Here is a 25486-nt window from a genome sequence, read left to right as displayed (position 1 = left end):
AATGTGCAACGCAAAAGGATGCTTTGGGTCAGGCCTTACTAAGGAAGAGTGTATCTGCATGGGCTTGAGTCCATGTGGTTGTATGGAGCTGCTAGAAAAGCTCCTTTTTGACTGACTCTGATTTTCTTATGACACTGGCATTGCTGTTTTGCCATTTGTCTTAACTGAAGGGATCAGTTCACTAACCAGAATGGCATGTTAATATTTACACTGACATATTACTGATACAATTTATCCTTTCTTTGCAGACGCTGGGATTTTTTTTTAAGGATGCTGTCAAGAAGTTTGTTGTGACTCAGTGTATTCTGTTGCCAGTGACATCCCTTCTGCTTTACATTATTAAAATAGGGGGAGACTACTTCTTTATCTATGCCTGGCTCTTCACATTAGTTGTTTCCTTGGTGAGTACGAGATGTTTGGGTTTCTTCCAGATTCCAGCTTACTGGCATGGCTCAGCATGCTGAACCCAGCTGAAAGGAAAAGAAGAAAAATCTAAATCTCTTGTGAATTTTAATATCTACAAACTTTAACAGGGTGTCTTGCTCTCAATGTACTTGTTTAGGAATAATAGCTCATGTATATTTGATAAATATATTTGACGTTAATGTCATATATATTTAATCTATTTAATACTGGAGTGTCTTCATCAATTGAAAGATAAGCACTGAAAAAGCTTTAGAATAAGTACTGGAAATACAGCAGTATGCGGTAATAGGTTTTCCTTTCTCTTAAATACAGAAAGGGCACAAGGGCAAGTGCCAGCAGATTGGCAAGGCAAAGCAGATTGTGCTTTCATCAGTGGTGTTTCCATTGGGCATTTCTTGTAGGTTACTGCACAGGTCTCAGTGCATTGCTTGGTATTAAGAGAAGTAGCAATGTTTCATCGTTCTGCTTATATAGCTGCTTTCATACACTGAATTGTAGCTGATGTTTTTAGGGTTTATGTAAAATAACGTTTTATCTATATCATAAGTATTTGATACTTTCTATTGTTACTCTGAGGGCTGTATTTTTTGTCTCTTTCAGCATAGTGCTCTACTGCCTTTTTCCTCAATATACAAACCAGTGCTCACCCAAGGTAGAAATTACACAAGTACCGCTGTATATAGTCATTCATTTTTAGATTAAAAAAACACTTTAACAAGTAAAAGAATAAATGGCTATGTTACAGTGATGTAATAAAATGTGCCATGTTAGCCCAACAGTAAATATGGGTCAGTCAATCCCTAATTCTCAGCTGAAGTTCAGACTTCTGGGTTGGAGTGCCCTATCAAGAAAATTTTAAGGAATATTTGTATAGGAAGTCATGATAGTTTTCTGTCTTAAGTTTCTTATTCATGACTTAAGTGAGTGTTGCTTTTTATCTTTATCTTCTCCCTGCTTCTAGATTCAGATCACCTCTATAGCTTTCTTGGACTTCTGATTTGTCAGGTTTCTCTCTAAAGCAGAGGCACTGGCTGGCTACATCTGTACAAAAATGTGATGATAATGCTGTGTGGGAGGCCACTGCAATTAACACAGGAAAATCTGATTTTCCACTTGCATAATCTGATAGCTGCATTGATTTTCTCAGATATGACAATGTGGAAGGAATTGTGGCTCATTTTAAGTCATGACTGCAAGCTTTTTCATAATGCTGTTTTTATGGGATACAGATCTCATTATCTGAATCGTATTTGTTGCTTACTAGCATTTTTGCTTCACTGATGCTTAACATGTAACTGAAGAAAAATATGTGTGGGTTAGTAGATTTCTATATGGCCATTAACTCAAAGCTTGATGACAACAGTGCAGTAGCAGAAGTGCCCCCCTTAGGTGGTAAATTCAGTTTAAGATTGCTACTTTGAATTATTTCAAGCTTTTGTTTGTTGGCTTAATTATACAATGTTTCTGTTGTTTTGTTATGCTGGCTCCTGCTTTTTCTAGTCCGGGTGTCCTTATGCTGTAACATACTCCCTTTTTTTTGTTTGTTTGTTTGGGGTTTTTTTGTTTTTGTTTGGTTTTGGTTTTTTGTTTGTTTGTTTTTGAATGCATTTTGAAAAATCACAGTGTTAGGTGTCAAAAATGCCAGGTCACATGTATTGAAATTACTATAACAGAAAGATTTGTTCAGACAACAGTTCTTAAAGAGCTGTTTTTTTTCTTGCAAGCTTTGATCAGCAGCATACTCTTAAATCCTAACTCATCATTTGAGCTATTTCTCTCTCAATCTGTGTGAAACAGTTCATACTTACAACTTTTCCAGTGTAGCCTTATTATTTGCAAAATTGGATATTAGTTCTTTATGTGATATCCAGTTCATATGTTAAGTGTTTCATCTTAAAAGCTTTAAAAACTTGGTTTTTCATAGAAGGATTAAGTTGGAATTTTAAAATAAGTGATGAAAGATACAGGATTTTCTGAAATGGCCTGGCCTCATTTGTACACTGAAAGTGAAAAGATTTTTTATTTATCTTCCTTTATACCAGTCATTGACTGTATTTATTCTTGCTATCTTTTCTTAAAATATAGATTGTAAAAAATATTGCATGATCTCATATGAGAAACTTTCTGAATGCCCCTTTTGTAGTCTTTAACAAGCAGGTTGAGTAGAAAGATGTAGGTGAGTAGTACCAAGCACTAAATTTCAAGGTGAGAACCAGAACATATGCAGCTGAAGCCACGTTTCTCTCTCTCACTTTCCTATTACAAACTACTACTTTATTTTTGCTCTGCCTGCAGATTCCCATTTAGCTGTCCACATAGATTTTGTCCTGAGGTGCTACAGATATATTTTAGAACCTGATATAACAGGTTTTGTCTATCTTTTACACAACAAAAGGTAGAAAATAAAACATCTTGACAGAGCTGCAAACTTCTGTACTGAAAGAATACTTAGCATTCTTGGCTTATTCTTTTCCTCTGGGCCCCCTCCACCCCTGAGGGTTAAGTGCATGCCTAGACAATTGGTGTGTGCCACCTCAACTTCATAGTGTTGCAACTGCAACTTTATAGGGTTTCAGGCCTTTATGTGTTTGAACAGCCTCTGACATGCAAAATCATCCAAAGGGGTATTAGATTTACCCTTTAGAGTCTGGTTTAGGGAAAAATTCCAGTTTCATAACTCTGTAATCAGGGTTGCATCTTTCTACTAGTCTGTTGTGCCTGCTGATACCAAGGCATTACAGAAAGATCTGAGATAAAACCTTATAATTAGTCCCCACATGCTATATGGTCTGAAACACTAGTCTGGAATGAAAAGCTGGTTTCTGTTCTATGAAATACCCTCCTACACCTTCTGCAAAATATCTGCAGAGGTTTAAGCCTCTAAAATGACAGCAACAAAAATAACTGGTGTTTCATATTGATGCCCTCACTTGCTGTGACTTCACAAAAGTTAGTTTTTCTGATTTTCTATTTCATTGGACTTTTTCAACGGTGCACGCACTGTCAAAAGTCCAGGTACGTGTTTTCAGTGAAATAAAACGTATCAAGATAATTTTGAAGTTAATGTTGATGTCCATTTGCCTCTCATGTCCTGTTCCTTTTTCACTAAGCAGAATTTAAACTTTTAAAATAAATAAATAAAAATAATTTTGTGAAGATCCAGAGTATGAGGAAAGGAAGTTGAGCTGTCCTTTCCATCACATTATTCTAGTTCTGGCTTTCTCAACTGGGCCGCAGCTGATGCCAGCTTAAAGAGATGCAGGTGCACTGCAGTGATGGTTTTGGGTCAAGGCTGTTAGTCATTGTGGAACCAGAGGCATCAGACAGTCAACTGCCTTGGCCCTGCCAACAGCTGGGAAATGGAAAGAAGACAGGGGACATGAAATTTCTTGCCTCTCTTTAGACAGTTGCTTTGCAAGTTAGCAGGAATTAGTCCCACTTCTTCTATCTCCTGGTTCCTTCATCTCTGCAGCTGAGTATGAAACACTTCAGAGCTTTCCAGGATTGGTGAAGTACAGGGAAGTGACAGCCTGTCACTGATGAGCTCCCTGCTCCCATCTACCCAGAGGCCTTGTCTTCTGTGCTGTTCACACCAGTTTTGCTGAAGCGTGTAGGTGGTTTGTGCACCGGCACCTGCCCCATCCTGTTGCTGAACTGTGGACTGGCCACCAGACAAAGCAGCCCATAGAGAGCCTGGCCATAGATCCCACTTCATACAGGACTCTGCTTTATCAAGTGTTTTTTCTGAAATTATGCCCTCTTTTTGAACTTTTTGCTCCACCTTTAGTACTAAACACGTTTGCATGGCCTGTTCTTAATATCCACATGTGTTTGCAGGTGCTTGTTACAATCTATGCAGACTATATTGCACCTTTGTTTGATAAATTCATTCCACTTCCGGAGGGAGAGCTCAAGCAACAAATTGAAACAATGGCAAAGAGCATTGACTTCCCATTGACTAAGGTGTATGTTGTTGAAGGTGAGGTTTTGTTTTGTTTTTTTTAAATAAAAAGGCTTTGTAATTTTAAATATGTGGGGTTTTAGCATTGATTGTGGATGCCGTAGTAGGGTAGTTGCTTGCATTGCTCAGATACTGCAATACTTGCCAATGTCTGTAGCATTTTCCTGGTCTTTTTCCTGAAGCTCAGTGCACAGCCTGAACTCAGCCTCTGGTTGGAAGCATTGTCCTGGGTCTGTGGAATGGAAATACGCAGGTTGGTCAAGTCAGGGAGCACAGAAGTAGTCAAGATTACAATTTTAGACCTGTGAAACAAAGAAAATAGCTTTTTAATTTTTTGAATTTCAGTTTAGCCTTAATTGTCTCAAAGTCCTTGGTAAAACAGTTGAAAAAGTCTTGAAAATTAAAAATACCTATTTCACGGGGATGGTTTCTTATGCTGTAGCTGGATGGTCTCACACCTACTTTAGACAAATTCTTTTCACTTTCTAATACTGAATTTCTCAGGTCATGGAATATAACATGGAGCATGCCAGCTGCCATGTCACTTCAATTCCATGTTCATGGAGTACTTTACTGTTTGACATTTCCACTGTTACTTATTTTGCTCCTGTCTGAATTTGATTTCAGGGGCTTTCCCAAATTTTGTTTTGGTTTTGTGTCCCAGCTGTGAGGCTCAGAGGTGTTTTTTATTGACGTTGTGAAAGCAGTATGAGATGGCATAAAGACCTAAAATGATAGAAGTTTGCTGTTGGAGAGGGTGGTGAAGGCTTTATCTAGCCTAGAAGCTGTGACTCAAAACTTTGGACTGGTCAAGTCCTGCCAGTGTTCTGCCTCAGTGCTGCTCAGAACCACTGATACACTTGGGGCACATGAAATGCTTCTCTTTTCAAGCCGAGCTAAAGCTTTTCAAGCTTGAGAGTCAGTGCAGGGGTTTGCTAAACAGGTACGGTTTTCCCAAATGTATTGCTGTCAGTATCCCAGCTTTTAGCAATGGTAAAAGTGCCATGAACCGGTTGTTGGTACTGCAGCCCCTGTGCAGTGTCCTGTGTTGGCTTCTGCAGCATGTCTGCTTAAGTGCAGGGAGCTGCAGTGGAGGCTGCTAAAGCTCCAAATACTGTCCCACTCCCCCCCTTTTTTCTGTAGCATTCTTAAGAGTGTTGAGCCAGCACCATTCCCTTTTGGCATGGGGGACTGAATGTGGGAACATTTTTTACTGGTGTTTTTCTGCGCTCTGTCTTGGCTCTTCCTGCTCCAGAACTGAATTCTTGGTAAAATGTGCAACTAAGTCCTTTACTTTCAGGGTTCATTCTGTAAGAGGCAGATTACAAGGGTTCCTTCTCTACCAATGTTTAGTGAAAGATGAAGATTTTTATTACACACAGAAAGGAAACCTTGCTATTCTGTAGGCGTTCAGATTTCTTCACTGGGCAGGGACCAGGTGCTGAGGCGTCATACTCTGACCAGTCCCTTCCTCTGTTAATCTGTCGTGGTTTGGTGCTGAAGGTCACAAAGACCATCTACAGGTTGGCTTCAAATCAATCAATGGATATTTGTGCCCTAAGGGGTTTATGCAGTTCATTCATTTATACTAAGTGTTTTAAGGCAAATGCCTTCCAACTTATCCTTTGCTGCAAAAAACTCAGGGGAATCCACATCTGCTCTCATGGAGACATCCTTCAGTCGTGATGTTGCTACAACTTCTGTCTATAAGGAAAAATAAGCTTTTAAATCAACTGAAACTGTCCACATTCCATGGAAAGAGATAAGTTTCTTGGCCCTAGGTGTATTGACGGTAGAAACAGTCCATGACTGACCTGATCTCGATAAAGGTAGCTGTAAAAAATGGCCTATTGCAAACAAAATAGTATTGCAGGACTGTGTTATCTGTAGTCCATCTCTTCTCCTTATCTGTTTCTAAAGTCTTCATATTTATCTGTTTACATTCATCTTTGCTGGCACATTTGAAAGAATTCTGCATAATTTGGCACAGGTTCTTTGCCTGCAGCAGTGTCAATGCAGAATGCTCTTTCTACTCTAAATCTGAAATTGCAATAGAATTTGCTTTTCTTCTTGGACATTAGGTGTTCAAGACTGCTCTTATGCTTTTAGTGATTACATGCAACATTTCTCTATTGGAGTCATCATTAGATTTTAGAATATGCTTCAGCTTGCAAACAGATGTGCTTGAGTTTGTCTGCTGTTCATTTGGGGACTTTGAGAATTCCTCTGGAAGAATCTGGTCTTTGCCATACCTTACAGGCTTCAGTGCATGGGATTATTCAGATCGTGGTGTTTGAATTTTCCCCATCAGGTTCTAAGCGTTCTTCCCACAGCAATGCTTATTTCTATGGATTCTTCAAGAATAAGCGGATAGTACTCTTTGACACACTCCTGGAAGACTATTCTGCTTTGAACAAAGAACCAGCAGAAGGAGAAGATGGTGAGAATGAAGAAACAAAGTCTAAAACCAAAGTGAGTTTGGTTTTCATTGTGTTATTTATATTAACTTCTTGGTGAGATATTCCCTTGTGTTTTCTAATGTGTTTTAAAGGTCCTGAGTAAGTTGCTAAAACCCAAACCCTAAGGATTTCAACACCAAATTATGCCTGGTTTGCTAATTGGAATTTCTGGGGCTGAGTTGTGCAGATAGCACCAGAGACTGTAAAAATCTGCAGGGGCTTTAGCAAAACATCAGTTCCCTGCATGTGAAAACTAGACCTTCCTTATAATTGTTTGAATAAGGGACCTGTTCAGGGTTTTAGCTCATCTTCTTCTCCTGGGACTGCCACATCAAAGCTTCCCTTTGAAGGAAATACTTTTAATTCTCAGTGTGTCATTTGTGTGCCTTTTACTGCATGCAGAGTTTTTGGTGCAGGAGGCACACCGCGCAAACAGATTGCACATGTGCATCCTCTCATACCCAGAACAGGATGGTGGCCTGGCACTGGCCTCTCCTTTGATGTGCAGGTGCACATCATGAGTGTGCTGAAACAGCTGTTGTGGCCTCAGAAGAATATGGAAATGACTAAAGCTAATGGAATATTTTCTGAAAAACCTGAAGAAATAATTCTGAGAAAAACAAATGGCCTTGTGCAGCCTAAGGTTAGATCAATGTCTAGACTGTTATTCAGTCCAGCTTCTGTTCCTTGACAGAATGTTAGTGGTTCCTAGAGTTTTGTTTGTCAAAACTGCAGGAGTGGGTGGTGAGAGGAGGGGATGTTGAGCTCACCTGATCTAGTCATAATGAGAGTCTGTGTTCCATTTCAACAGGTTCTTCAGCCTTTGTGTTTGCTTCTGACTTGCTAATGGATCTTTGAACATGCAGTTGTCCTTCCTAACTATAGCTTTAAGGCATGTCATAGGGCTTTTTGAAAAGGACAGTTCCTTTTTAAAGGAACAGTACCGCCTTGGGAGGAAGGCTACATGTTGAGTGTTGAAGGAAGTAGGAACAGGGCTTTGCTCTCAATTTTCCTCTGAAAGTCTGGAGCTCTGAATACCTGCTTCCAGTGTAATGCTTTGCTTGAGTAAATAAACAGGATGAGAAGGAGGGATGGTAGGAGAGTGTTTGGAAGACAGATCTTCAGTCTTCTTTCAGGTTTGCATCAGCATGTCTGCATACATAGAAATAAGAAAACACCACCTCATAGTAGAAATCTTCTTAAACTTAAAAGATTCTATTTTTGTAAGTATCTTCATGAAAAAGGCTCAGCAAGAAATTATATGTGTGTTTCTGCTGTTGGAAGGGAATGGTCTGATCTAGGGATACTTAAATGACCAAGGAAAAAACAAATGAGTAAGAAATTTATTTGGTTGTGTTCAGATATACCTGATAATACTTCTGTTTTGTTATTCCCTCAGAATAAGAAACAAGGATGTAAAAATGAAGAAGTTCTGGCTGTACTCGGTCATGAATTGGGTCACTGGAAACTAGGTCATACTGTCAAAAATATAATCATCAGCCAGGTAGGTTATGATAAACTGTTTTTTTTTCCTGGAACATCTGTAATTATAGCTGTTTCCAAATGCCCTCTTTCAGATTTGTCAGTGTACATTCACCTGATATACTTACGCTCTGTGACAGAAAGTTTGGGTTTTTTTCTTTGCTCTATCTACAATGAACATATACTGGCCTTTCTGTTCCCTCCCTTGCTTCATCTGGTTGGTAATAAGCATCTCAGAAAGCATGTCTACTGCCGTTTTAATTCATCTGAGCAGCCTTCTGAAGTTGTGTCATGGTTTAGGAATGGTACTCCCCAATTCAGTGCCCCCACCAAGACTTCCAAAACCACTCTCTCACTCCCCCACTTTTCCCCTTCCCCTCCTCTCTGTCGCAGATTGAAGAGGAGAATTGGAGGCATAAAATGCAAAAACCACTCACTGGTTGAGATAAGAACAGCAATGCGATAAGAAAACAAACAGTAACAGCAACAATACTGATGACAGTGGGTGCAAGAAAATAAAGGATTCGTACAGAAAAAAAACAACTGTACAGTAGACAATACTGGACAGCTCCCTCTGCCATGTTTTCTCAACTGGTAGAAACCCCTTCTCCCTGGGAAAGCCTTTCCTCTCCCTGTCTCCAGCAATGATGGGAGGTGGTATAGAATAACCTCCTTGTCCTGGCCATGGCCCCTCATGTGTACTGCAAAAATTAACTCTGTCTTGGCCAGAACCAGGGCATTAGCCCCCCCTTATTCAGTATCGTCTATGACATGCCCAGATCCTACACCTTCCAACTATATATATACTTAGATATATGTGTGTGGATATATACACACACAAGTGCAGCTATCATTTCCATAGTTGGTGACTGTACCTCCAAGGTGTCTGTTGAGTTCATTTAGTCCATGGCTGTGGGTTCTATCGGTCCTAGATGTCTTCCAGGACAGGAGGGCTGGTGTGCTGTTGGCTGGTTGCAAGCTGCGTCAGGAGCTCACGGCTTGTGTATCCGACGTACTCCATACTCATTGGTCATGGTAGTTATGGCACACAGTGGCAGTGTCATTGAGCAAACAGTATTGTATAATTCAACATTATAGACTGTTCACCCAAAAATCAAATCCCCTTGAGGTACACATCATGTTTCACAGAATCACAGAATAAGCCAAGTTGGAAGGGACGCACAATGATCACCAAGTCTAACTCCTGGCCCTGCATAGCATCCTTTTGCATTACCCACCAAGTGCATCCAGGTCACTGAGCAAAAACAGTCTCACAGATGGGTTTGCCTTTGCTTGATGCAGAACTAATGCAAACTGTCTTCCCTAACACATTTCTAATATGCACCAAGAGACTTTATCCCCATCTATGCTATGTAGGCTGTTGAGCAGGGCCAGCTCAATTGGTAGAGCCTCTGGGGTTAACTAACCAGATGGTCTTCGCTAAATGTAGATCCCAATGTTTGCAGGTCCCACCACCCCTTACTTTCAGTGTGGTTTCTAACAGTCCACTGTACTGTTCAATTTTCCCAGAGACTGGTACCTGATAGGGAATGTGATACACCCACTCAATCCTGTGCTCTCCGACCCAGGTGTCTATGAGGCTGCTTTTGAAATGAGTCCCGTTGTCTGACTCAATTCTTTCTGGGGTGCCATGCCACCACAGGACTTGCTTTTCAAGGCCCCGGTTGGTGTTCTGGGCAGTGCCGTGAGGCACAGGGTGCTTCTCCAGCCGTCCAGGGGTTGTTCCTGCCATTGTCAGCACATAGCACTTGCCTTGGAGGCTCTGTGGGAGTGTGATGTAATTGATCTGCCAGGCCTCCCCAGATTGATATTTCAACCATTGACACCCAGACCACAGAGGCTTTACCCTTTGGGCCCTGCTTGATCACAGCACGTTTCACAGCTAGAGATAACCTGGGAGATGGTGTCCATGGTTAAGTCCACTCCTTGATCACGAGCCCACCTGTTTGTTTCATCTCTTCCCTGATGATCTGAGGCATCTTGGGTCCACCAAGCCAGAAATGACTCACCCTTATGTTGCTAGTTCAGATCCAACCCTTCCCAGTCTAGATCAGTCCATGGCAAATAGTTGGGCTGTGTTTCCTCCCTTGGGGCAGGCAGTTCCAGTACTGGACACCCCTCCAGGTGAAAGCAAACTGTGGCCTGCACTCTGCTGCCAGAGGAATGGAGAAGAGCACATTAGCAGTTTTGATGGTGGCACCACTCTGCTGCCCTGGACTCCAGCTCATACTGAAGTTCCAGCATGTCTGGCACAGCAGCACTCGGTGGCATGACTTCGTTCAGGCCACGATAGTCCACTGTCAGTCTCCACTCTCTGATGGACTTACGCACAAGCCACATGGGGCTACTGAAGGATGAACGAGTCTTGATGAGAAGTCTCTGGCTCTCCATGAATCGTCTCATGGACGGCGGCATGGAGTCCCAGTTGGTGCAGTATTATTGACGATGCACTGTTGTGGTAGCGATTGGTAGCTGTTGTTCTTTGACACTCAGCAGTCCCACAGCAGAAAGGTCCTGTGAGAGATCAGGCAAGGGATTCATCTGTCAAATTTCCTCTGTCTGTACAGCAGTTATCCTGAAAGGCCAATGACGCCCTTCTGGGTCCTGGAAATACCATCTCCTGAGGTCATTTTTGCCCAGGATGAACAGGATCTCTGAACCAGTCACAATAGGGGGATTTTGCCATTCATTCCCAGTTAGGCACACTTCAGCTGTTGGGATCCCCCTGTCACCCCAGAAAGAGAGACAGATTCTGCCCCTAGGTATCTTGATGGCATCAAGATGCCCTGGTGTCAACTAAAGCCATTGGATCCAGACAGTCCAGTAGATCCGATTGTCCCTTTCCTCCACCTGGCTGGAGCCAGGGCCCTTTTAATCTTGGTCATAGTACTCATTGGTCACCTCTTGTAAATATAAACTGGAGGTCCCTTCAAGAGGATTGGAAGTAACATCAGCTATTCTGTTTTGTCTGAGGAGCTTCCCACTGGAAGCTGGAGCAGTTTTTATCCTTGTAGAATTTCCTGCAGTGGTTGTTCTACCTCTCAACTCACATACTCTTGCTGCTAGGGCACAGGTGGGTTTTCCATCCCACTTTGTGTCGTCTCCATTGTCACACAGGTAAAACCACAGCTTTCCTCACGGTGTGTACCCTCTCTCTTGAGCAGAGGGGGCAGCTGCTCCCAATAGCAGAGACTCTGGTCCGTGCTGGTGGGACATGGGATATTTCCTCTTTAACTTGCTCAAGTCGTTCAAGTCTGTTTGAAGTCTTGGACAGTCTTTCCGCAGCCAAGGTGCAGATTGGTAGAGAGGAAAAAGATCATCATATTGCCAGAGTCAGGTAGTCATGTGAAGCACTGTTTTGTTCTCCTTCTTTCATTGACATCCAAGTCAATGAGTTGGCATACGGCGATGGCATGCTCCCTAAAAACTTCCATTCTGTGGATTGTGTACACTGGACCTCATCTGGATCTACAGGGGACTGCTTGTTACTTAAAGCCTTATAGAGTACCTCCAGCACAGCTCTCAGATACTGGAAACCTTTCTCTATGGTGTTCCACTTGCCTTGGTGCACTAATAGATCATCCTAGAAGGGGTACCTTTCCCTCATGCTTGACAGGAGTTGCCTACAGAAGTTGAGAGTCTCTGTCCTCTTCCCAATCCCCTTGTTAATGCCCACATCCTGGGACAGGGATGCCAGTTGCTGGGCTTCACTACCCTCTAGTTTCACATCATCGGCTGTGATATTCCAGCACTGGAGGAGCTGGGCCACCAGGGGCTCACACAACCAGTGGCTGAAATCTTTTTTACGTATCTTGCAGCTCACCCAGGTATAGGGATTATCTCTGGCTTTGCCTCTCCTTCCTGTTTTGAGGGCCCTGCTTTCTCTTCATCCCTCACTAGGCAAACTGATTTGGTCTTGTATTTCTTCTTCTGTATAGAGATGACTGCTACTGGCACGGGGTGTTCTTCCGGTTCAGCTGCAGTTTGAGTGGCCACAGTGGCTGTTGCTCTGCTTTCCTCCTCCTCCCTCTGAGGGTACTGTCTAGTGATGAGCAGTGTCTGATAAATAGTAGCCAGGACCCAGCATACTGCAATAAGTTGCTCCTCTCAGGAGTTGCTGCAGCTTTGCTTTGCAATTGTTCTGTCACTTTATCAGGGTCCTGTAGTTGTTCAGGGGAGAACTCCCAAACCACTGGAGCAGAGAATTTCCCCCAAAACTGGCTCATTTCCCCCCATATTCTGTGCTACTCATGACTGTCCATGCTTTGGGCAGACCTCTGAATAACCTTCCTAGAAAACTCCGTCCCAACTCTTGAACATGGTGTGGACCGTACTGAAGACGCCTGGCAGATCTATCAGCCAGAGCATGCTTTTCCTAACATCCAAGGGGACTTCAGAATTCTCAAATGGTGTTTTAAAAGGCCTGAAGGACAAAAAGGGGCTGGAAAGCTGGGGGAAATCATCCTCTGCTTGCCCCACAGGCTCAGTACCCATATTAATGGCCTCTCAAAAGCAGCACCTGCGGTAAGGGTAGGAGAGAAACACTGAATACACATCCCAAATCTCTTGATGCCCTTGATGGTATCATGTCATAAACTGATATCACACAGTACATCAACAGAGCAATGCTGATCCCTCTCCCCTCACTAAAAAATAATCATCACGAGGAGCACATGGTGCATTAAGGGGAATACATACAGGGTTAGGACCACACTCACATGAACAGACCAAGCAACATTGTGATCAGTGGCTCCTTACCTAATACAGCGAATCTTTAATTCAAATGTGTTTCCAACTCGGTCTGGGTAGATCTGTTCTTATGTCAACCCTTCATGCCACACAGGCACTAAATAAGGCTGTGGTGGTTTAGGAATGTTGCTCCCCAATTCAGTGCCTCCAAGACTTCAAAACTACTCTCTTGCTCCCCCACTTTTCCCCTTCCCCTCCCTGCTGTGGTGGAATGGAGAGGAGAATTGGAGGCACAAAAGGCAAAGATCACAGGTTGAGATAAGGACAATTTACTGGAAACAGCAGTGAGATAAGAAAATGAACAGTAACAACAATACTGATGACAGAGGGTAGGAGGAAAGAAATTACATGGGAAAAAATAACTCTGGTAATAGACAGTAACAGGTGGCTCCCATTGCCAAGTTTTCTCAACTGGAAGGAACCCCTTCTCCTTGGAAGAGCCTCCCTGCCCCCCAGCAATGACGTGAGGTGGTACAGAATAACCTCCATGTCCTGGCCATGGCCCTTCCTGGCTACTGCAAAAATTGATCCTGTCCTGGCTGGAACCAAGGCAAGTTGAGACACATATATCTTGCTTTTTAACACTTATTTAATCTCACAGCCTTTTCTGATGGTCTGTTTCCATCCCTGTGCTAGGCTAGGACTGGATGCATCCCGACTCCCAGCCTGCATAGGTTTTTGTTATTACCTCTGAGAAAGCTTTGCAGCATGTGTCTGAGAGCATCTGTCATCCTCATTCCTTTAAGAGCTGACAAGAAATGTGACTGAGGATTAGGAAATCTGATATAGGAGGGTATTTGTACTTACTTATATTTTATTCTCTTACCTTGTACATTGGTGAATAACTTCATTGTTCTGATTTTGGTGCATGCCCAAATGGGGGTGAACAATGAAGCAATCTCTGTAGAAATATGTAATTGCTTTGTTACAGATCTGTGTTGTTCTAGGTATCACTTATGCTTCTTTTCTCCAAGTTCTCAGCCTTTTCTGTTTTGTTTGTCTGAGCTGCCCTCCTGCATACCTTCTGTAATTTCATCATAGAACCACAGAATATCCTGATTTGGAAGGGATCTCACAAGTCCATCTCCCTGCCCTGCACAGGACTATCCCCAAGAGCCACACCATGTGGCTTGAGAGCATTGTCTAAATGCTTTCTGAATTCTGTCAGGCATAGTGCTGTGATCACTTCTCAAGGGAGCTCATTCCAGTGCCCTTCCACTCTCTGGATGAAGAACCTTTTTCTATTATCTAATCTAAACCTCCCCTGATACAACTTCAGGCCATTCCCTCGGGTCCTGTCACTGGTCACCACAGAGGAGAGATCAGTGTGCCCCTCCTCTTCCTCTCTCAAGGAAGTTGTAACTGCAAGAAGTCTTCCCCTTACTCTCCTCTTCTCCAGGCTGAACAGACCACGTGGCCTCAGTTGCTCCTCATACAGCTTCCCCTCAAGGCCCATCAACATCTTTGTTGCCTTCCTTTGGATGTTCTCTAATAGTTTAATGTCTTTCTTATATTGTGGTGACCAAATCTGCTCACAATATTCAAGCTGAGGCTGCTCAGCCCAGAGCAGAGCAGGACAATCCCCTTCCTGGCCCAGCCTGCAGTGCTGTCCCTAATGTCTCCCAGGCTGCTAGGGCACTGCAGATCCAGCTGGCCATCAGCCAGGACCTCCAGGTCCCTTTCCTTGGTGCTGCTTTCCATCTCATTCCCCACTCTGTCCGTACATCCAGGGTTGCCCCATCCCATGTGCAGAATCCGGCACTTTGCCTTGTTGAACTTCACGTGGCTGGTGATTGCCCAGCCCTCTAATTGGTTGAGGTCTCTCTGCAGGGCCTCCCTGGCTTCCATGCAGTCAACAGCTCCTCCCAGTTTTGTGTCATCTGTGAGCTTGCTTAGTAAATCATGTCTTTCTTGAGATGTGTGCACTGTTCCAGGAATGCTGTTCTGTTCTTTTTCAAAGGCTATTCACAAGCTTTTCAGGCTGTAAACATCACTGTTAAGCTCCTGTTAAGGAAACTGCTTCCATACTGGCTTTTTCTTACCTGTGCAGCTGAATGTTTCAGTGAGGCCCTTTCTGCTTTTTGCTTTAAGGCAATTACTTCCCAATTTCTTGTATTAGCATTGATCCCTGCTAGCTAGTAACTAGTACACTGTTTTTGCCACTTAGCTCATGTAATTTGTCTTTGGATACATTTTCTAGATATTACTGTTTTGCTGTGATAGACTTTATCCTCAACTTCAGAAATTTTCACAAATTCTTCTGCAAAATCTTACACTTTTTCTGTTGGTTGTTTGCTATCACAGCCATCCTTCTTTTCTGTTCTGTGTGTTTCAATAACAAACAGTATTCTGGCACCTTCCATATTACTCTAAAAAGACCAAACAACCACTTAGCTTGAAAAGGTACTAATCGCCCCCTCTAGAAAACTTGGTAAGGCATGGTCCTGCCTCTTGGCTCTGAAAAGCCAGGCAAGCACGGTGCTTGTACACAGTGCTGCACAGCTTAGATGGAAGCATAGATTGTTTCCAGGAATAGAAGTACAACACAGCACAGACACATTTTGTTTGGCTTTAAACTTTTTAGAACCTATGCTTAATTCCAAGGAAGTGGGTTCTACCCTGTTCTCCCTCCTTGCTTCTCTTCTTGCTTTTTCATTTCCCTTCATTACTTTTTTTTTGCTCACTGACAGAAAATAGTGGTTCTTTTACTGTTGTGTTTCAGAAGCAGGTAAAGACCAGCTGTTTGTTCCTCTCTGTATATTAGTTCAAAAGTAATCTACTTGTTTTTTTACAGTGGCATCCCTGTGCAAATCTGTAATGTGAGGTTATGTAATGACTTATCTTAATTAAGAATGTTTTTTCTTTTCTCTAGATGAATTCCTTCCTTTGCTTCTTCTTGTTTGCTGTGCTAATTGGTCAAAAAGAACTCTTTGCTGCATTTGGTTTCTATGACACCCAACCTACCCTGATAGGCTTGATGATTATTTTCCAGTTCATTTTTTCACCTTACAATGAGGTAATGACACTGAAGTATCATCCTATTTAAGTAATGATTCTGTTTTGTCAGGGGAAGTTTGAAGTTTCTACGGGCTGTATTGGGTGCCTCATTTTGATAATCTGGCTTAGTGCTGCATGTTGGGTAGGACTCCCAGTTTGAGGTATGGCTTGGATAAAGCTTAGTGAGATCAGTCTGCAGCCACAGTGATGTGTGGGATGCGGGAAACTAGATATGGTGGTATTTACTGGCACTGAAGGGATTTGCAGATAGCTGAATTTTAAAATAATTTTTAATACATTTCTCTCCACAGGTTCTCTCATTTTGTTTGACTGTATTAAGCCGACGATTTGAGTTTCAAGCAGATGCATTTGCCAAGGAACTTGGGAAGGCTAAAGACCTATATTCTGCTTTGATCAAGCTAAACAAAGATAATTTAGGATTCCCTGTTTCTGACTGGATCTTTTCAATGTGGCATTACTCCCACCCACCCCTTTTAGAAAGACTTCAGGCCTTGAAAGATGCAAAGCAAGAGTGACAGCAATGATTGCTGGTTCAGAGACAGTGCTTCCATCTCAGAAGCAAAGTTCAGAGCGGCTTTTTAGTTTTTTTTAAATGGATAATGCAAATTAGTGCACTGTTAACAGCACCACAGATCTGAGTATCCTGAAACAGGTATTAAATTATAAATGACTTATTTTTAACAAAAACAAAACCGTGGAACTTAATTTAGAAAAAGTGCTGGGTGAAGACCTTCCCCCCCCACCCACACACTGACTTTTATTTCCATATCATAGTATAGACTTTTAAAGGGACGAAAACAAGTATAGACTTCAAAGCACCTTTTACTTCAGTTTATGTATGCCTTGAACATTGCTTTTGGTCCTTTTTCTATTCTCAGCATTCTGTGAAGCTTCCCAGTCTCACCCTCTTCACAGTGAAGAGGCTTTGGGTGACTTGATTTCCTGTGTAATGATAGTTGTACTTGCCAGTGTGTTTTAAAAAGCTGAATGCAGCTGCAGGCTTTTCTCCTGCATTCATGTCTGTCATAATGAAAAATGCTACTTAATAAAACCCTCTTTTTCTGAAGTGTGGGAAGAAGGATGAATTATAGCTGAGGAAATGTACCATGTCTTCCTTGAAAATGAGCACTAGGTGGTATTTAGTAGCATTATAGTGGGCTCCTATTGCCCATGGTGCTGCTGGGGGTGTGGGAAGGATGTTACAGGGAATCAGGACTGGACCCACGTGTTTGAGCAAATTGCTAATTCTCTCTTGTTCTCCTTTTTTCCACATCTCAGTTCCTCCATTTCTGTTGTACTTTGCCTAGATTTTTTGTGTATATGGAAATGTCCAGTTGCTCAGCCAGTGTATCAGAGCCATGCTTTCATTCTGAGGGGACTTATCCTCCATTCCATTGAGGGTTTTTCATTAATATGAATCCAGCTGAAATAGTAGTATTCTTCATCACTGTTCTTATATATAAAAATTCTTACATATGAAAAGCCCAGGAAACAGTTTGCCCACATCAGTTACTAAAGAACAAAATGGGTAAATGTGGAAATGGCTTCGGCATTGATTATCTCAGACTTTCTGATGAAAAATGGGATTATATTTACTTTTGTTGAAGTAAAATTAAAAGTAAAATATAAGTTTTCATGTGCATACAAATGTTTTGAACCAGCCTGAATACACATACTCCATATAAAAATCAGATTTCCTATCTGCAGTAAATGAAAAAGTTCTGCTCAGCTCTGTACAAAGAGAGAAGTCATTGAAGCAAATTGTCATTGTTTCACATGTCAGAATACTCTCATATGTTTTATTGTTAGCTTACATTTGTTTTTCTGATCATAGGGAAAAATGCCTTATAAGATGATGGGCACAATGATGTCTTGGGTGAAACAAGATGTTGCTTGAAAGCCCTTTGTGCGCCTTATTCTAATTGTGTTTATACCCCAGCAAATATGGAGCTAAAGTATAGATATGGATTTAGGAGACACTTTTACAAACATGGAGAGCCTATATTTGTCATGTTAACTGTATTTAATAAAAGGCCCTCAAAAATAAAAGCATTAACTTAAATCTGTCAATTCAGAAGGATAAATGTGTCAAGTTTTGAATGAGACATTGGCTGGTGTAAAGCTATGGAAAACATGTTATGTGTGCTTTGAGAAAACCATTTGTTTCATCCATTAGATAAAAATTGTATGCAAAAAAGAATTTTCTGGCCATTTCAGAAATTTGGGTAAATGCAAACAAAAGGAGATTAAAGTGGGAAGATGAAGGAAATGCTAGTTTCTATGGAAGCATGAAATACTTAAAATGCTTAGCTTACAGGCGAAGATAGTGTTCTTACAGCAATTGCCTGTTACTTCCTTTTCTCCCCTATCACTGTTTAGTTATCTCTGCAGTTCTTCTAGCTGGATTTCATATATAACTACTGAACAAGGTTTCAGAGTTGGTTCCATTCTGCTCCAGTTGCTTCTCAGCACTGCAGTTGTTTGTCAGAGCGTGCTGCTGACCTTTTACCTGCCCACATTACTACTGGCCATCTGGAGTGCATCAGCTACATCTTGCAGACCTTCTACATCCTGTAGTTGCTTCCTGTCTCCCTAAGAACGGTCAAAATTACCCCTAAGTCTTCCTGCGCAACTTCTGCCTTCCCAGGTACCTAAATACTCTTACAGTGTCTATACAGCCATGTGATAAGCCAGTACCAGCTTCAAGCCGAAGTAGGTCTGCTAATGACCAGTTTTAAGGAGAGAGGCAAGAAAATTAGCAAGTGTGCATATAATTTTCTATTACCTTTAGCAAATACTCTTCAGATACTCAAGACAAGGGAACACAGAGCAGAACATCTCTGGCAGTATGCTCCTCCCAGGCATCTGTGGGACTGCTGGGCATTGATCATTTGTGTCCTATCCAAAGGCTGGAGCTTCAACTTCCTATTTCCTACCTTACCAGCTTTTTCTGCTGGTCTAAGTAGAAACCTGGGAAGAAGACATGCTGAGGAAAAGTCCCAGACCTTGAAAGGTGACAGAAGGACTAAAATTTGAATCGTTTGTGAAAATGAAGCTTGGTGTGTGTTGGTAATGTGTGCTGGCAGCCCAGAGACCCAAGGGCCCTGGGCTGATCCCCAGCAGCATGGGCAGGACAAGGGAGGGGATTCTATCCCTTTGCTCCACTAGGATGAGACCCCATCTGCAGAGCTGCATCCAGCTCTGGCATCCCCAATATAAGAGCGACATAGGCCTGTTGGAATGAGTCTAAAGGAGGCCACAGAGATATTCCAAGTGCTGGAGCCCCTCTGCTCTGGAGACAGGCCTGGAGAGCTGGGTGTGTTCACCTGAAGAAGGGAAGGCTCCAGGGAGACCTTAGAGCCCTTTCCAGGGCCTAAAGGGGCTCCAAGAGAGCTGAGAGGGACTTTTGACAAGAGCCTGGAATGACAGGACAGGGAGGGATGGCTTTAAGCTGAAGGAAGGTAGATTTAGATCAGATATTATAAAGAAATTCTTTACTGAGGAACAACGGGCACAGGTTGCCCCAGAGAAGCTGTGACTGCCCATCCCTGAAAGTGTCCAAGGCCAGGTTGGACAGGCTTGGAGCAACCTGGGATAGTGGAAGGTGTCCTTGCCCATGCTTTAAGATGAGCTTTAAGGTCCCTTCCAATCCAAACCATTCTGTGATGAAATAGGCATAAACGTCTCCCTTTCAACGCGTTTCAAGGGCCTCCATTTGTTCACGCAGGACTGTTATGGCCACAGGGCTCCTTACTGCTCTCAGTTTCCAGCAGGTCCTGCTGCTGTGTACGTGGGTCAGGTGTGCAGGCTGGGGATCAGTAGGAAAGCTGTGTGTGCGGGGTCCGCTTGTGATGGCCGCGAGCGATGTGCGAGGCATGTGCTCGCTCAGGGTCCGATGGAGGCGAGCGAGGGCCGCGGGGTCGGAACCGGTGGCGGCTCCGCGGGTCGGGCGCGGGCACAAGGACGATCCACGAGCTCCAGGCGGCGCTGCGCGCTCAGGACCCGCCCGCCGCCGTGCAGCGCCCCCTGCTGCCTCCGGGGCTGCCCGGCAGAGCCGGCACGAGCTCCTCGGTGCGCGCGCGCGGCGGCACGGATGTGACGTCAGAGCTGGGGCCGCAGCCCCCCGGGCGGTTCCTTTGTGCGGCCGGGGCGATGCTGGCGGGCGGCAAGAAGGGCGCGGAGGCGGCGGCGGGCGGCGAGGCCGGGCCAGAGGCGCCGGTGCCCCCGCCCGCCGCCGCCGGGGCCCTGGGCTCCTCTTCGGATAGCGGCGGGGCTTCGGAGCGCACGCCCCGCAAGAAGGAGCCGCCGCGGGCCTCGCCTCCGGGCGGTGTGTCCGAGCCGTCGGCTGCCGGGGCCACCCCTGCGCCCGGCGCCGAAACCACCGGCATCGCCGAGACCCCCGAGGGCCGCAGGACCAGCCGCCGCAAGCGAGCCAAAGTAAGTGTGGGACGGTCTGGTTGCGGGCCCCGCTGGCGCCTCGTGCGCGACGTGCTCGAATCGGCAGGCCCCGGCCCTGTTCGGGCCAGCTCTTCCTCAGGGCGTCCCGGGCCCCGGCCCTGCCGGGGCTTGGGGCTCAGCATGGGATCGGGCCGTGCCGAAGGGGGCGGGGAGTATGCCTGGGAGCGGGGGCTGCGGTGTCGTGAGTGCAAAGGACGAACACGCGGGCGCCCAGGAAGCCACATTGTCTTAAGGTTAAGATCAAGATTCCCTGTTGTCCTAGCTCACCTTCGCGGGCTCTGGGGAGGACTCGTGTCCTGTCATAAAGGAGAGGTGTTTGCAGCTGTTCAGGAATTTCGCGGTTCCTGACCCGTTACCGAGCAGTAAAAACACTCCAAATCCATGGCAGTGTATTGGAGCGCTCATGAGCTTACATTTTATCAGCAAATTCGTCTGTTACTATGATATAAGGATGCAGCCTCTCGAGGCTCATGTACATGGGATGATGCTGGTTTTGCACGACTGTGAAGGTGATGGCCACACCCAGTCCAGCGTTCCTCACCTTCCCTCCATTGGCACTGGAGAGCTAAGTCAAGGCTGTGTAAGGGTGAGATTTAGCAATGAAATATGAAGGCTGTAAAGGGTCTCCAACAGTTTGGGTCTGTAGTATGTAATTTTTATCTGTTGTTCTGAATATATGAGAATATTACCCTTTTTACGTGAAACTTCTTCTTGGAACCTTGTTTCAGAAGATATTGAAGATCTTGGCTGTGCCCGGGGTTGGGGTGTTTGACATGGAAGCTAAAATTACTTTTTGGAACTGTTCTGTCTTGTAGCATTGAATGTGGCTCTTCAGAGCTGTTGTATGATGTGGTAACTGGACTGGTCCTTCGCACGCAGGACCTGTTGGGTAGGTCAGTGGTGCATCTTGTAAATCAAAATAAGGTAGATGTAGACTGGACATAAGGCATTTTTTACAATGAGGGTGTTGAGGCCCTTGGACATGTTGCTCAGAGAAGCTGTGACTGCCTCATCCCTGGAAGTGTTCATGGACACGTTGGACAGGGCTTGGAGCAACCTGGTCTAGTGAAAGGTGTCCCTGCCCATAGCAGGGTGGGTGGAGTGAGATGGGTTTGAATGTCCCTTCTAGTCCAGACCATTCTGTAATCTTCAGAGGCAGCATTCCTGCTTTATAGTGGCCTGTTAACTAGTAGGAATTAGTGCTCTATGTGGATTGTGTGTTGGTGATGTTTCTTTGCACTGACAGTATCTATCTGCAAAGGGCATTCGTCTCTTGTGCACCATCTGTCCTCTTGAGCATTCAGGCCAGCATGAGACCTTCCCATGAATTTGTGTGGTGTGAACTTAGTTTGGGAGGGTATCTAGGTTGAAAATAAATCTAGGGAAAAGCTTAGGGTTTTTTATTGGACTTGATTGTTCTTTGAAAATTGTGGCAGCTCAAAGGGAATGGGAGACTTCAGAGGGCCTTTGGACAGAAGTAGTGTGTGTGTGGCTTCAAATACCTGTGGTAATCTATGGATGTGCTGAGTGGTCACTGTTAACTTGCTTCAGAGTGGGAGTTCACAGAAGGTCCTGGAGGTGCAACAGTGTGAAAAACTGAATATGCTGGACATTGTGGAATGTAAATATTTAAAAGATAGCAGATCATGGAGTATGTTAATGTCTTGAAGAATCCAGGGTTTCCTGTACGCAGGCTTCCCAAAGCTACTTTGAATTGTGCCCATTATTGCCCCTTCTTAGTGACTGAACTTCGACTGTGAAAGATTTTTTGTTCTTTTGGTGAGAAATCCAGAGCTGTTTTTGTCATTTCCTGGGGGAAGCTGACCTGTCGGATGTGGGAGGGTCACTAGCTGCTTTCTTTTTATTTTTCCCATGGCTGCATATTGAGAAGTGCTTTTTTCCTTTCCAATCAGTGGGGAAATTCAACACCAGTGTACAAAGCTTTCTTACTTTGGATTAAAGCTTGATTGGCTAAGCAGTATGAGATGCAGCCCTTCCAGGCTAGTTCTTGGGGTTTCCATGTTCCTTTAAATTGGAGTCGGGTGTGGGTTTGGCTGGTAATTTTATTTATTTTTACTGGAGAACAGAACAAAACATATATGGCAATAAAGATTGGGGGAGGATGAGGGAAAGGGATGTTTCTTGTGTTGACCATTCTGGAGAGGAAGCAGCCGTGAGCCTCTGTACCAGCGCAAGATTCCCAGTAAGCAGGAGACCATACAGGACACAGGTGGGATTTCCACAGGAAATCTTGTGTATACTTCTGGTTATCTGTGCTTAGCTGATGAAATTCAAGTTTGAACATATGGAGTGGACATACAGGCTGCTGGTTATCCCTGAGTTTGGCAGGGAAGGAAGGGAAGAAAACCGGAGAGGTTAAATGATAATATAACAAATACACATAAACTGGGCTTGATGTGAGTAGAAAGTTCCTACTATAGGGTGCTGAAGATTTTTTTTTTTTTAGGTTGAGGCAAAAGCATTTGGAACTTGTTAAGCTTTGTTGCATTTTATAACATGGTATCTGTGGTAAGACTCAGCATAAGGTAACTCAAGCCTTTTCTTTAAACTGTAAGCAATTTTGTTACTTGCAACATTAATGTTAGTAGCATGACTTACAGACATTTTCAGTGTGTTTATGTTCTGTTGTGCTTTTTACAGGTGGAGTATAGAGAGATGGATGAGAGTCTTGCAAACCTGTCAGAAGATGAGTATTACTCTGAAGAAGAGAGAAATGCTAAAGCTGAGAAAGAGAAAAAACTACCCCCACCACCTCCACCGGCTCCTGCAGAAGAAGAGAATGAAAGTGAGCCAGAGGAACCGTCTGGTGAGTGAAGAGAGACCTTCTCCTCTGACACTATTTACCTGGTTTGTTAACAGAAATTAGGTAGGGCCGGGTGTGGCATCATGAATCCCATGTCTGGTTTCAATCTGATTTTGAATAATTGTTCCACAGTGTTTTATTTGGTGGCCCCGTGTGTGGAAGGTGGGGGGGAAACACAGAACAGCCCGGTAAAGATAGGAATATGCATTAATCTAATTCCAAATGAAGCCAAACCTCTTGTGCTATATTCTCATGATCCTTATTGACTTGTCTTTGGAAGCTTATTGACCAGAATAGCCTCTTTGGCTCTCTGCTGCCACACCTGCTTGTGTACGAACATTCACTTATTCCTTGGAGAAAGAAGAGGTTGGGTTTATGGGGGGTTTGTTATGCAGAAGAACAGATTAATCTACTGTGATTCCTGTGGCTTTAAACTATGACTCTAATCTTAAATTCTGGTTGGATATGGTTTGCTTAAATTTTAGTGCTTTCCTTATTACCTTTGACAGAGCTTCACTTTACATTGAGAAGTTTTTTGGTTAGTCTTGTTCAGGAGGCAGCTTTTGAAATATGTAGTAGTAGCAGTACCCTGTTCTTTACCTCCATTGTGTTTACAATTACCACCATTAGTGAGATCTGTTGGTGGGGTATCACTCAGCTGTATAGAAGGTCATGCTTTTGCAAAGTTCGGAGTCAAGAGATTTAATGAGATAACGTGTCTACTAGTTGGTTTTAGACGAGCTGAAATCTAGTAGTTGAATCTTTGCAGGTTCATCACTTATGTGAGTCACTTAGTCTTCAGTTATCTTAGTTTTATTTCTGGCTGGCAGGTTTGAGAATGTAGGCATAGCACTGATGTTAACTTGGGGATACCTACCTTCAGTTGCAGAAAAGGTATTAAAAGCTATGGGTGTGTTTTATCTCTTAGGATTTGCCATTGTAACCTCTCCTTGTCACAGCTGTTGGCTCCTGCCTTGATAGAGGAATACTATAGCTCATATGCTTGACTGAAATACTTGCAGTGATAAAAATCCTGCCACCCCAGTTGTAGCTGATGTAGCAAAAATGGAATTTTAATAGGTGTAATTAAGCAGATATTTTAAGCTTACTATTTAATTTAGCTTACACATTGTGTTTAATCCTTGAGACCTAATATTAATGCATTTTTTATTTCTCTCAGATTCCATTTTGTGCCTCTAAGAATGATTATTGAAATCAGCTGGAGGCATAATCAGTGAAGTACAGTGGAACAGGTTTTATCCCATGAAGGAGGAAACATGGAACATCAGCAGTGATGAGTCATGCTATTCTATACACGCAACAGCCTGTTAAAGAGTTATTTTGCGAGCACTATCTTTTAGCAATCTAAATACAATCAATTTTCAAACAGGCTGTATCTAGCTGCCTAGAAATGAGTAGATTTTGGGTCATCGTATAATTTCTCTATTCCTAGAAATTCTGTGATATGCGTGAAGCAGTAAAGTAGAAAGAAGACAAATTTCAAGTTGTTATTCCATAGCTAATCTTGCTGTAATTTGAAAGGTTTCTGAGACTATATATGTTTGTGGATCTCTCTATTTTTGTCTTTATTAATATAGGCATCAAGAACATCAGGTCATCTTATGCTGGCTGTTAAAAGTGCATTGAAACTTCTAATTCAGCTACCCTTTAGGAGGAGGCGGCATGGAGTCTGCTGTATATAAAAGTAGTGTTTATAATTGAGGTTTTTTCTCTCTCTGTCACTTTGAAGGAAAAATTGAAGTGTTCAATAAGAATTACTAAATTGGACAGTAATACTAGAGTAGGATTGCATACTGAAAATCTAGGAAAATTTTAGTTAGCTTGTGTATTTCTGTTGATTTATTCTCATTGCAGACCTTAAAAAATTCCTTTCTGTGTTTTAAGCCTGTAAAAATTGAGGTACTGCAGTAGAGGCATAAAGCTGCCGCATTACAGCTTTTAAATTGAAAAGCCTGATTGCGCAACTTAAAAATGTCCTGGTGCCAGTGTCTGGTATTTCATTAGCCTGTCCCCACAGAAAGCTTACAGTGAAGGGGATTATTAAGTGTCACACTTCAGGTGACAGCA

The 25486-nt window shown here is 43.3% G+C and overlaps 2 protein-coding genes across 3 annotated transcripts in view; both read left to right on the top strand.

Annotated features, from left to right (window-relative positions):
• The window catches only part of ZMPSTE24 (zinc metallopeptidase STE24), a 30130-nt gene extending 12948 nt beyond the window's left edge, over window positions 1–17182 (top strand). Inside the window, exons 5-10 of the mRNA XM_042022544.1 lie at window positions 249–401; window positions 4264–4405; window positions 6699–6859; window positions 8246–8350; window positions 15971–16114; window positions 16407–17182. Coding sequence (XP_041878478.1) covers window positions 249–401; window positions 4264–4405; window positions 6699–6859; window positions 8246–8350; window positions 15971–16114; window positions 16407–16631 — 930 coding nt within the window. The 3' untranslated portion in view covers window positions 16632–17182. The remainder of the gene's footprint in view (window positions 1–248; window positions 402–4263; window positions 4406–6698; window positions 6860–8245; window positions 8351–15970; window positions 16115–16406) is intronic.
• A 2783-nt stretch (window positions 17183–19965) lies between these two features.
• The window catches only part of KDM1A (lysine demethylase 1A), a 40498-nt gene continuing 34977 nt past the window's right edge, over window positions 19966–25486 (top strand). For both annotated transcript variants that reach the window (XM_042022543.1, XM_042022542.1), the window contains exons 1-2: window positions 19966–20553; window positions 23236–23401. In XM_042022543.1, the coding sequence (XP_041878477.1) occupies window positions 19981–20553; window positions 23236–23401 (739 nt within the window). In that variant the 5' untranslated portion in view covers window positions 19966–19980. The remainder of the gene's footprint in view (window positions 20554–23235; window positions 23402–25486) is intronic.

The sequence above is a fragment of the Corvus kubaryi genome, unplaced genomic scaffold (genome assembly GCF_017639235.1).
Source record: "Corvus kubaryi isolate FWS band 111438036 unplaced genomic scaffold, C.kubaryi_AGA036_p1.0 37209, whole genome shotgun sequence".
NCBI classification, from domain to species: domain Eukaryota; kingdom Metazoa; phylum Chordata; class Aves; order Passeriformes; family Corvidae; genus Corvus; species Corvus kubaryi.
The sequence above is the reverse complement of the archived record's forward strand: the minus strand, read 5'-3'. Positions and strand labels throughout refer to the sequence as shown.